The sequence below is a fragment of the Pimephales promelas genome, chromosome 14 (assembly GCF_988280905.1).
Source record: "Pimephales promelas chromosome 14, fPimPro1.hap1.1, whole genome shotgun sequence".
NCBI classification, from domain to species: domain Eukaryota; kingdom Metazoa; phylum Chordata; class Actinopteri; order Cypriniformes; family Leuciscidae; genus Pimephales; species Pimephales promelas.
Window position 1 is genome coordinate 364,188 of NC_142782.1, and position 12,591 is coordinate 376,778.

Genomic DNA, 12,591 nt, shown 5'->3' on the forward strand with positions numbered 1-12,591 from the left:
AGAAACGCCCTTAAAACGGCTAGATCTGCTTATTCTTCGTCTCTCTTAGAAGAAGACAAGCACAACCCATGGTATTTATTTGATACAGTGGCTAAATCAACAAGAAATAAAGCTTCTACTTCTGAAGCTAATACTTTATGAACTTCTTTTCTTGCAAGACATATAATATTAGGGAGAAAATTATAACTCCTCAACCGTCTGCTACAGTATGGCATCGGGGAGTGTGTCGTAGTCTCCCTGAGGAAAACCTCCATTCATTGCTATAGGAGAGGAAGAATTTACTGAACTCGTTAAATCATAGAAATCAATACTGAAAGAGAAGCTTCCAGAGGTCACAGATCCTCTTCATTAATTCATCTTTGTCTTTAGGATACATGCTGAAAACTTTTAAGCTGCCTATGATTAAACCACAAAGCAACTTGATCCTACAGAATTAGTCAATTACAGGCCGATCTCGAATCTGAGCGAATCTCAACAAAGATATGAAGAGTTCAGATCCAAAAGCCTCTAAATGCCATTTGAAATTTTCTTCTAAAATGATCATTTTTATCAAGCTTGTATATTTAAGTTCAGTAATTTCAAATAAATGGCAATTAATAGGTAATCGTCATTACCATTTAAGTGAAATTACTGAACTTAAATATACAAGCTTGATAAAAATGATAATTTTAGAAGAAAATTTCAAATGGCACTTAGAGGCTTTTGCATCTGAACTCTTCATATACAGTAGTTTGGGTTTAGAGAGTAAACGATGACAGAACAGGTTCATGGATACAGTATTAGAGAGTTTTAATCGCAGTGTATTTGATTGCCTTTACTGGCATTATTGAAATAAAGATGAAGCCCTTTGGTGTTGTGCAGATTATTCCATACAAGGGTTAATCATTCAAATCAATACTCAGGAGACATATAATTTAATTATTTTATTATTTTTGATTTAAAAGACCATTTATTGTAGTGATTTTACATGCATTTTCAATGTATTAAACAGTGTTATATTATTTTTCTATTTGAATCTTATTTTTAAAAAGTGTTTCAAACCCATGATACAGTAAAAGAAAAGAAGTGCACAGAAGCTCGATTCCTGTCATTAGTGTTTAATTCACTTGTCATAATCCTGTCATGATGATGAGGAAATGCATGATTTTCATTAAGATCAAGATCACATTTGGTCATAATTCACCTCAAAATCAAAAGAATGAACAGCTACTGATCATTAAACCCATTTCAGGACCATAAAGGTAGTGAGCTGCACTGAAATATTACAAAAATATGATATCATCAAATATTTAGTGTCCAGGCTTTAGTTATTTGACAACATTAGTGTTGTTCATTGATATCAGATGAAACATTATTGTAAACCGTTGCCCTATGTGCTTTAATGTTTTACATGAATAAGAAGCTATTAAGACTCAACTTTGAGAATAATGAGAATTCAATAATAAAACTTTGAGAGTAAAACATTAACAAATCTGTATGACCCTAAAACAAGCTTCATATTCTTATTCCGAGGAGAAAAACAATATGAAGCTCATTCAGCAACTATCCCACTTAGAAATGAAACATCATCATTTACTCGTTTCAAACCGGTAAGAATTTCTTTCTTCTGCTGAACACAATTTATAATAGCCTGTAACCAGTTGAAGAAAGAAATAGAAATTCTTACCGGTTTGAAACAACTTGAGGGCGAGTAAATGACAGAATTTTCATATTCTTGTTTTACATTAAACGTTTTTTTTTTGTTTTGTTTTTAAATTAACTGAGTTTTGGCTTAACACAAGCAAAATGATCTGCCAATGGGGCAAGAAAATAATCTTCATTCAAATGGAAAACAAGATTATTTTTCTGACCCCATTGGCAGATCATTTTGCTTGTTTTAAGCCAAAACTCAGTTAATTAAAACAAATGTTTAGCGGAAAACAAGATAGAATTTCTCATGTCATTTTGAATATCTGGACTGGAATCACAGCAAAAGAACTGCGTAAGAAAAGCATATTTTTGCAGTGATGGGTCCTTGTACAAAATGTTTAGCGTACGCATGTTTCCGTATTCGTCGTTCGGTGGCAGTGAATTGTCAAACGGACATCAAACCCCATCCGATTTTTTTAATAATGGATGAAAGTTTTGGAGGCAGTGTGTAAACAGGACTGCATTAACGTGAGCTCGTATTTATTTTTGAACGTGCGAAAATTTTAGACTCAGTGTGCAAAAGAGTTAAAAACCTGAAATAAGAGCATTATGGGTCTGATGATGTCATCTCTGTGCGTGGATGTTATTGGTCTGATGATGTCATCTCTGCGCGTGGATGTTATTGGTCTGATGATGTCATCTCTGCGCGTGGATGTTATTGGTCTGATGATGTCATCTCTGCGCGTGGATGTTATTGGTCTGATGATGTCATCTCTGTGCGTGGATGTTATTGGTCTGATGATGTCATCTCTGCGCGTGGATGTTATTGGTCTGATGATGTCATCTCTGCGTGTGGAGACTGGCGGGCCGGTAAACGGGAACCCCCGGGTCGTGAAGCGAGGGAAGGCCTTTGATGGCGTCTGCCGCCTTCTCCGCGATCATGATGGTGGGGGCGTTGAGGTTCCCGCTGAGCATGCTGGGCATGACGGAGGCGTCCACCACCCGAAGGCCCTGGAGCCCGTGCACCCGCAGGTCCGGCCCCACCACCGCCCCCCCGTCCCCCGGGGCGCCCATCTTACAGGTGCAGGACGGGTGGTAGGCGCTGTCCGCTTTACGCCGCACGAAGGCGTCGATCTCAGCGTCGGACTGGACCGCGGGGCCCGGCAGAACCTCAGGGCCCCGGAACTCATCGAAGGCTTCCTGAGCGAAGATTTCCCTCGTCAGCTTAACGCTTTCTCTGAACTCCCACACGTCAGAATCTGTGGGACGGACAACCTTCATTAGTATTTGGTCATTTGTACGAGTGTCACAATGCAAAAATGCAACAATATGTTTTGTGTATGGTTCATCCAAAATAAAACTTACTGTGTGAAATTACTGTAGTTTTAGTGTTACATTAAACTATAATGGTGAATATAATGTATAATAAAGCAATGGAGGGAATATGTGTGTGTCCTGATAATGCCAGCTGTCTGATGTTACCAGTAAAAATGGCCGACAATGTTTTAAAGGGGGGGGGGGTTATCTGCGATTTCACTTATTTCATTTTAAATAGTGTGTAATGTTGCTGTTGGTGCATGAACAGTATCTGCAAAGTTCTAATGTTGTAAATGTATTTTTCATGTGCTTTATGACGTTATTTTCAATTTGATCAAGAGCGTAAACCAATGCCACGCTGTTTGAGTATAACATTCAGGGCCTGAAATTAACACCCGACCACCTGCCAAATGCGGGTGAATTTTGCTATTGGCGGGTAACACTGTCAATCTACCTGCCACATTGGCAGGTAGCCAATGAGAATTGAGTGATTCATTAGGATTTTTACATTTCAACGAAGTCCGCTATTGCGTTGGACTTTAGCTAAAATGTGGCGGCACATTACTGGGGTAAAGAGGCCAGCTGAAACAAAACAAACAGCCAACAAAAAGATGAGGATGAGAAAAACAATCGGCGGCAATGGCAAGGTTCGTGAGCGGCTGATTTATGACAGCGACTGTTGTTTCGTAACGTTCATGCGATCAGAAAGAAGATGAGGCTCTTTTTCTGACTACGTGTGCGAGTATTAAACTGTTGATGAGATGGGATGAGATAATGTAATGCGTCGCTGTTGTAGGTTAAAGTACAATGACAGTTGCACAGATGTGTGTGCGTGTGCAACTGTGCATGTTGGGAGTTGGGAACCGGTGAGAAAATGTCCGGTACCCGGTAATTTTATCAGTAATACATAACAGTATTAATTTAGTTCATATTTAACCGCTCCTGAACGCTGTAATTAAAAGCTGTTAAAAGTAAGACCTGTACGTGACTAAATCCGCCATCAACACAGCCGCGTGTGATTTGTTTACGAGCTGCGGTAGGTCTATCTGTTGAGTATATTATAGCCTATACTATATGTTGTGTGCGTGTGTCTGTCAAAATCAATGAATAAAAAGATTTTTTTTTAAATGTATGTTATTAGAGTTATTATTACTTGACAGCACTTAAATGTGTGTTCTTACAAGTTAAAGAACAATATTGTGAAATTCCCGGGTTTTTTTTTTTTTTTTTACGTTTATGAGGCAAAAAAAAAAAAATGGCTGGTAAAAAGTCTCTGCGGCAGGTGAATTTTTAAATCCACCTGCCACAGTGGCCGGTGGCCGAAAAAATTAACTTCAGGCCCTGATAACATTAGTAGCCAGTCAGTTGGTATTGTGTAAAACAAACTGTATAAATGTATAAAGTTAAAAAATCCACTCTGCTGTAGAGTTGATTCAGGTGAATTTGATTCCGGATGTGGGCCGACACTGTTGATGTCCGTGAGTAACGCACCGGTGGAGAGGTAGTTCGGCTGGATGATGGGGTGAGCCTTCGGGTCTTTACTCTTCAGCTTGATCCACCCGACACTCGTGCTCCTCATGGGTCCAACATGAACCTACACACACACACACACACACACACACACACATCAGATCACCTCTGCAGGCAACGACTGAAGGATTATAATGATCTGTCAGGAGATGACATCACTTCCTCAGCTGCAGGTTCACACACTACTGTTCATTTCCTCAACGAAATCTAGGACGGAAAATGTTGACCTAAGACGAGGCGATAAGGTCATTAAACCATAACTGTGACTATATCAACACGCAATATCGCTGACAAAAACTAGTTAAAAAGTTAAATCCCCCAATCAGAGCTTTTCTGTTAAAAGATCACGTTTTCTACGGTGTTTAACTTGTGTATACCTGTAATCTGGCAGCCTAGTCAATAAAGTTTTTATTGACTAAACAAAAACAGGACAAGGTTGACTAAATATGCTAAAAACTAAAAAGTACATTTTAAACCAGACTAAGGGTCACACTTTAGATTATGGTCCAACTCTCACTAACTATTAACTACGACTTTTGCCTCAACAAAATTCCTAATAACTGCTTATCAATAGTAAAGAAGTTGTAAAATTTAGGATTAATAAGGGATGTATAATATAATCGTGGTGAACGAGGCATTAATATGTGCTAGTAATATGCACGACAACAAACAAGTTCATAGTGAGATTTGGACCTTAAACTAAAGTGTTAACCAGACTAAGACTAAATTAAAAAGTAGCTGACAAAATGAACACTAAAAAGTTACAGCGAGTCATTTATATGATTTTTTCTGCTCTCCACATTTGGCTTGTTTAGTCAGGGTTTAAAAGAGCCTTAATTTTCAGTAATATTGCTAATTTGAGCTGGATAACGGCACTATAGTCTTCTGTAGAGCGGTCTTCACAGCTGATCAGGTTTGCATCATTGACTTTCCTGTTTATAAAGCAGCTTTGAACGCATCTGGAGTGTAGAAATAAAGCTGGCTTGACTGGAAATCACCAGCATTGAGTGAGTGACTCACTAATAATCCTGCTATTGATATGATTCATAATGCAAGTCTGTTCTCCAGATTGTGAATGTTGGGTACACACCCATCTTCAGGCGTGAGTATCACACACACACACACACACGGCAGATCTGTATGAAGCTGACCTGGAAGGCCTCGGTCTGGGACGGGACGCGTCCGTGATCGATGACCTGAGAGGGGAGGAAGTGGAACTGGATGTCGGGATGAGGAACACCAGGACGACTGCGGATGAACCCGCCGCTCTCCAGATGAGCCGTCGCTCCGTAACCTGCAGCGAAACACAAGTTTCTCTACTACACTGTTCCTCTACTGCATCGGTTCCCACAAGGGGGCCTCAGCGAGCTCTGTGGGGGGGGTCGCGGCATATTTTGAAGGTTTGAGCAATGAGCATTACATAAAAGTCCTTAACTTTTTTCTGTTCAAAATTTACAAAATGTACATAATGAGTGAGTTCATTTCCAATCCGTGTTTTTGTCTTATCCTGAACCACTATGGTACACCTATAATAAGTGTTTACATTGGGACTATTTTACACTGGTTCGGATCGCTGCGGAGTACTACAGTACCTGCGTGACTCGTCATAGACGTACACCGAGAGAAGTAGTTCCGGCTACACCGTTCTTTCCGAAAGACGCATTATTCTGTTAATAAATGCAAGTTTATTATCGCTCGCTATAGCGGCAAAATAAAGCCTCACATTGATAAAGCCTCACAGATAACATGCAAGTATTGAGGCCCCAGATAACAGTCATTTAATAGCAGATATTCTTTTTTTTACCTAAACACCAGTGTGAATATTTTTATTTTTGCATTTCAAATAGGGCCAATTAATAGGCTTCTCCTAGGCTTACGTTGTTAAATTACAAAGGGCCTACTGATGTTTTAGTCATTGTATTTTCAATATTATAGGCTATTATTTGTGCATAAACATACCGTTTGTTTGAAAAAAACATATTTTGTTATCCTTGCTGCAAGCTTACAAGAGCGATAATATCATTAAATGTGAAGGGGGGGGGGGGGCGCTAAAATATTTTCTTGGGAAAAAGGGGGTCTCAGACAAAAAAAGGTTGGGAACCACTGCTCTACTGTTGCATTTCCTTCATCCTGAGGTTTATTATTTTATTTTTAGTGCAAAATGGTCTTTACATTTCCCAAAAATATAACTTTCTCGTTACAAAAAACAAACAATCCCAGACCAGGTGGAAAAAAAGTAACGCAAAAGTAACACAATGCATTACTTTTCTAAAAAAAAGTAAGTGTAAAAAGTGAGTAATGCGATATTTACTGCGGTAATGCGGTAGCTTTCCCCTACACTTGACATGACACAAATATGGGATGTTCAGATTTACCTGTGAATTTGAGCAGCCACTCCAGGCCGATCTTCAGCATGCGGAGGGGCTTCTGGGCTCTGTAGAGCGTGATGGGTTTAGTACAGCGATGCTGCACGTACAGCTCCAGATGGTCCTGAAGATTACAGCCCACACCTGGACACACACCACAAGGCCATAAGCTCATCTACAACCCCAACATCAGTGGAGCTCACGGCCAGGAACTCCCCCAAAGCCAGCATGGACTCACATTTGGAGCATAAAGTGTGATTGGTGGAGATTAGAGGACATAGAGGAGGAGATGAGGTCACCTGGGAGATGCTGCGTCACCGGAATATCATGTTTGCGAAGCTCATCTGCGTTTCCCACTCCAGACAGCAGGAGGAGCTGTGGAGAGTTTATGGCTCCGCCACTGAGAATGACCTCCTTATCAGCAAACACCTGAAGCAAACATGACAAACCCTCATTCCTCAACCATAGACTGTAAAAACGCATGAGTTTAGTGTCCGTGAGTCACCCGTCGTGTTTCTGAGGGCCGTTTTTGAAGCCCAAAGTGGGCGGAGCCGGCCGTGGCCATCTTGGCAGCGCGTCACTCCCGGATAAACGAAGATGTGGAGCGAGGCGGATTAGCTGAGGTGATGTGGCGCTAACAGACAGGTGGCTAGCAGTGACGTCAGCGGTAATCCACCTGTCACTCAAGTGGCCACGCCCTTAATTCTACAGAACTTTAAAGCTGAACAGCCTCACAGTCGTCATGAAGGGCAACATTAGCTTTATAGACCAAAACACATTTAGCACCACGCTGGTTTTTTTCTGTTGTAAAGTTGGGCATTTTAACATGCAGGTTCTGCTGCAGACGGCCTCTAGTGGCCAGTGGATGAACTGCAGTCTAACTCACTTCAGTGTTGGATTCAAGAGAGTGAGAGGAAGCTCAACAAACCGCTCACTTGACTTTAATGAGCGAGAGTGAAAGAGCGACGACTGAAGATAAGCCACAGGAAGAGGAACCGATGTCAACACAATCGCTTATCAGCAGTCTGTCATTTCCAGAGCGAATTGAAAAAAAAAGACCTAAAACCGCAAGGGTGACTTATGTAGGTTGATCAGATTAATCCGATCACAGATTACCCAACCGGCTGAAGTGTTCACTCAGTCACGAGATGAGTCTGATGCTACAGGTGCTGGAAGTGAACAGTGGTGGACAGTTTTCAAATATCTATACTTTATCTGAATCTTTTTCTTTTGGGAAACTTTTACTTTTACATGCCTACATTACAAAGCATAATATTGCACTGCTACATCTAATTTAAACTTAAACTGAACGAGTCAGTGATGAATCACACTGATCGGATTGCAGCTGATCTGGGGTCAGCGACTCACTGATTCAATGATTCGGTCAAAACCAACTGGGATATTGTCGGATCTTAAATGGGGTGAAAAGTTAGTTATCAATGCTAAATATTAGCATTGATTATAGTAAAAGAAATGTATAATTAGATCACTTATTTGTGAACTGAATCTGCTGTAAAATTAAAAAGTTTAATGTACAGTAAGTTTTGGTTAAAAATAAAAAGTTGCTTATTTGGAGACATAAGCATAGAAGCAGGGCTCTTTATTGCTGTTGCATTGCTGTAGTCTGCTTCGTCCAAAAATCTAAGCCAAGTCTAACTAAGGGAATTTTACATTGTAGTTTATATACATTTCTTGAACAAAACATGTAAATGAAAGTACATGTTTCAGCTGGTTACCTGATTTCATCAGGCCTTGAGATGCTAAAACAATCAGCCTGATTAGGTCACTCAAACTTAACAATACCTTAAAGACAAAAGGCCGGCTGTACTTTGGGACGTGACAAAAAGGCTAATGTCATCATATACCTCAAAATGGTAAAACATTGTGTGCACTTTCTCAGTTTAAAATACTGTTGAATCTCAATTAAACATTTAATAAATTTGTGACACTACAGAGTAGAAACAGCAAAAACAAGTCTGTTAAGTCATGGCAAAAAACAACAACACCTGTTTAATATTTAAACAAGATTAAATTCACCATTAAATCAAAGTGGACAGTTCTTTTTTCAGGTGGTGCACATTATCATTACTATTTTAATAATCTTGAATCAGAATAACTCAGAATCTCTTCTCTGATGATGAGGGCGGGGCAACCTGTCACTCACATGAGATCAGCCAATAGCAAACCACAACCATTCAATCAGTTCCCCACAGACACAATCAAGCCCCGCCCACTTTTGTTCTTGTTCCAGTTTCACTCTCGATCGACAACACAATAGACCATTTCACAAGATGTAAACAACACTGGTCCAGAAGCACTTCCTGTTTCAGTTTGTAACTGTTTTCTTTATTTCACATGTAAAGAAAACATCTTAAAAATGCTTGTTTAACTTTTTGATTCAGTTTTAAATGTTCTGTTGGTTGTATTTTATCCCAGCTTTTATGCAGTGTTAAAAAACTGAAACAGGAAGTGCTTCTGGACCAGTGTTGTTTACATCTTGTGAAATGGTCTATAGAGGAGATAAGACCAACTCAACTTCACTTTCATGATGATTTAAAAAGTAAGAAGTGATACAGCTCAACACTACAAACACAAGACTTTACTACTTAAAACCAAACGCATCCATATCAACCTTCTACAATACGTGTAAATCACTCGCATATGCGACTAAAGTGCACTAATGTCTGCTAAAATGGAATTGTACAAACATTAAACTGCACATAAGGCACTTTTTAATACCAGAATACACAAACATATTTACTGACTGATTCAGATGCAGAATTGGAAGTGTTTGTTTCCTTTCAGATGCAACAAAGCACAAAGATAACTAGGATTTATTGAATAGGTGGCAACGCTACAAAGTAATGAACAAAACTTGCTATAAGAACAATTCTTGGGATCTATACGGGTTCGTGAAATGAGAATCTTTTAAAAAAAATAATCCAGAAATCGATATTCTTCCCCAGCTCTACTAAGCGACGCACAGACTGAAGCCGGACAGGAAGAGGAGTGTGAAAAGATCATTTGACGGTTCTCACCTGTTTGGTGTGTCCGTTCTGCTGGTACTCGACCCCTCGCGCGCGGGTCCCGTCGAACAGGACTCGCGTCACCATGCAGCGCACCTCTGTGCTCAGGTTGGGTCTGGCCAGCGCGGGCCGCAGATAAGCGCTAGCTGTGCTCCATCGCTTACCTGTGCCAGGACAACAGAGGAGGTTCATCAGACTTGCACAGAGTTAGCGCTCATACTCATGCCAAGTGTTAACCCTTAAACTCATTCACTACCCTAGTCCTCATTCAAGTTTACACTTAAACATTGACCTTCTTAATATTGCTCAATTTATTTACTATAAACAATTTTTATATTGTTGCATATTTTTTCTGCGGAACAATAATTAATTCAGGCGATCAAGGTTGATACATTATGATGACGTGATATTCAACCCTTCCAAGTTCCAAAAAGTAACTAAATATGTTTTTGTTTTTTTGTTGTTATTCTTTTTTAATTGTTGTTAAAATATCAAGAGAGTTTTATACTATTGCGGCAGTTAGAGATCAATTCATGTCAGATATAGAATAATATGAGTAATAATGATTGGCCAATCATGGTCACGAGTTATTCCTGAGGTCATGAGTTTTTCCTCGGGTCATGAGTTATTCCTGAGATCATGAGTTATGAGTTATTCCTCAGGTCATGAGTTATGAGTTATTCCTGAGATCATGAGTTATTCCTCAGGTCATGAGTTATGAGTTATTCCTCGAGTTATGAGTTATTCCTCAGGTCATGAGTTATGAGTTATTCCTCAGGTCATGAGTTATGAGTTATTCCTCAGGTCATGAGTTATGAGTTATTCCTCAGGTCATGAGTTATGAGTTATTCCTCAGGTCATGAGTTATGAGTTATTCCTCAGGTCATGAGTTATGAGTTATTCCTCGAGTTATGAGTTATTCCTCAGGTCATGAGTTATGAGTTATTCCTCAGGTCATGAGTTATGAGTTATTCCTCAGGTCATGAGTTATGAGTTATTCCTCAGGTCATGAGTTATGAGTTATTCCTCAGGTAATGAGTTATGAGTTATTCCTCAGGTCATGAGTTATGAGTTATTCCTCAGGTCATGAGTTATGAGTTAGTCATCGGGTCATGAGTTATGAGTTATTACTCAGGTCATGAGTTATTCCTGAGGTCATGAGTTATTCCTGAGGTCATGAGTTATTACTGAGGTCATGAGTTATTCCTGAGGTCATGAGTCAGGGGAAACAGCGCAGCGCTTCTAGGTTGTACGTCACACACATCACACACATGACCAGCGTCGGCCAATAGTGTGACGTCCAACACAGAACCGCTGCGCTGTTATATCTCGAAGCCCACAGAGAAGGAAATGAATAGTTGAATAAAGTCGTTATTTTTGTTTGTTTTTTGTTCACATAAAGTATACTCGTCACTTGATAAACTTAAGATTAAGCCACTCTAGGTCACTGACTATTTTAACAAGGTTTTTAACTTTTCTAGGCCGGGAGGTTTCAATCCCTTAGAAGCCTATGGAGGAGTGATCCAGCTCTCAGATTTAATCAAAAATAACTTAATTTTTGTTCCGAAGATGAACATAAGTCTTGAACAACATGAGGGTGAGCAATTACTGACAGAGTTTACATTTTGGGGTGAACTATCCCTTTAAGCACAATAAGGCATGAAAAACGAAGTCAACGATTGGCCGGTGCGCTGACTGACCCGATCCGCACAGCATGCAATTAAGGAATCAGTTCTCGATCGTGGCTTATTGCACCTGAATGGTCAAATGTACACACAATTATAAGGTCTTTGTGTTTTGGAAGGTTTGGAACGATGTAAGAGTGAGTAAATTATCTTTTTTGGGTGAACTAATTCCCAGGTCCTGGAGATTACCTCTGTGTATGGTCATGTCCATCCAGCCCACTCCCTCCTGCTGGAAGCCGTTCATGTCCTCGGTGAAGGGGTATCCGGCCTGCTGGCCCGCTGAGATGAACGCGTGGTGTAGAGGGTGATCCGTCTTCCCTCGGGTCACATGCAGTGGGCCGTCTCCGCCCCGGTACCGGTCCGGCCCGAGCTCGTGAGTCTGAGCCTTCCGGAAGTACGGCAGGCAGTGGTCGTAGTCCCAGCCCTCGGCGCCCTCGCGCTGCCAGCGGTTATAGTCCTCGGCGTGGCCCCGGATGTACACCATGGCATTGAGCGAGGACGAGCCGCCCCAAACCCGACCCCGGGGCCAGTACATCACCCTGTCATCCATGTGCGCCTGAGGCAGTGTGTGGTAAAACCAGTTGTAGCGGTCGTCGCAGAGGTTATAGGTCAGAGCGGCGGGCATGTGGATCTTCCAGGACAGGCGAGTGCTTCCCAGGTGCTTGTCTTTGGGTCCGGCTTCCAGGAGCAGCACCGACTCCGACGGGTTCTCCGACAGACGGTTGGCCAGTACACAGCCGGCAGACCCGGCTCCGACGATCACATAACTGTAGGACTCGGTGCTCTTCTCCACGGTCGTACTGCTGGACCTGTGCTGACGGACGAGGGTCTGTTTCAGCGCTGCACATGTGTGTGGGACACTGATGCTCCTGCGAAGAGCCGAGAGCCTCGTAGACGACGAGAAACACCACATACTGACGGAGATTACAGATCACTGACGCTCATCTGACGGAGATCACAGATCACTGACGCTCATCTGACGGAGATCACAGATCACTGACGCTCGTCTGACGGAGATCACAGATAACTGACGCTCGT

The 12,591-nt window shown here is 41.2% G+C and overlaps 1 protein-coding gene across 1 annotated transcript; it reads right to left on the minus strand.

Moving 5' to 3' along the window:
- Positions 1 to 908: 908 nt before the first annotated feature.
- chdh (choline dehydrogenase) lies at positions 909 to 12,591 on the minus strand. Its single transcript, XM_039674580.2, has 7 exons — positions 11,743 to 12,591; positions 9,881 to 10,032; positions 7,142 to 7,271; positions 6,852 to 6,986; positions 5,628 to 5,770; positions 4,438 to 4,540; positions 909 to 2,888 (listed from the first exon to the last, which is right to left on the minus strand). The coding sequence occupies exons 1-7, from the start codon at positions 12,464 to 12,466 to the stop codon at positions 2,470 to 2,472; spliced, it is 1,806 nt and encodes a 601-aa protein (XP_039530514.2). The 5' UTR covers positions 12,467 to 12,591; the 3' UTR covers positions 909 to 2,469.

Bases quoted from the DNA above. Each gene is read 5' to 3' on its own strand.
- chdh (XM_039674580.2), bottom strand. From the start codon at position 12,466: ATGTGGTGTTTCTCGTCGTCTACGAGGCTCTCGGCTCTTCGCAGGAGC. The intron at 10,033-11,742 runs GTAATCTCCAGG...GTCCTGGCACAG, and splicing joins GGACATGACCATACACAGAG to GTAAGCGATGGAGCACAGCT. The intron at 4,541-5,627 runs GTCAGCTTCATA...GTGTGTGTGTAG, and splicing joins CCCAGACCGAGGCCTTCCAG to GTTCATGTTGGACCCATGAG.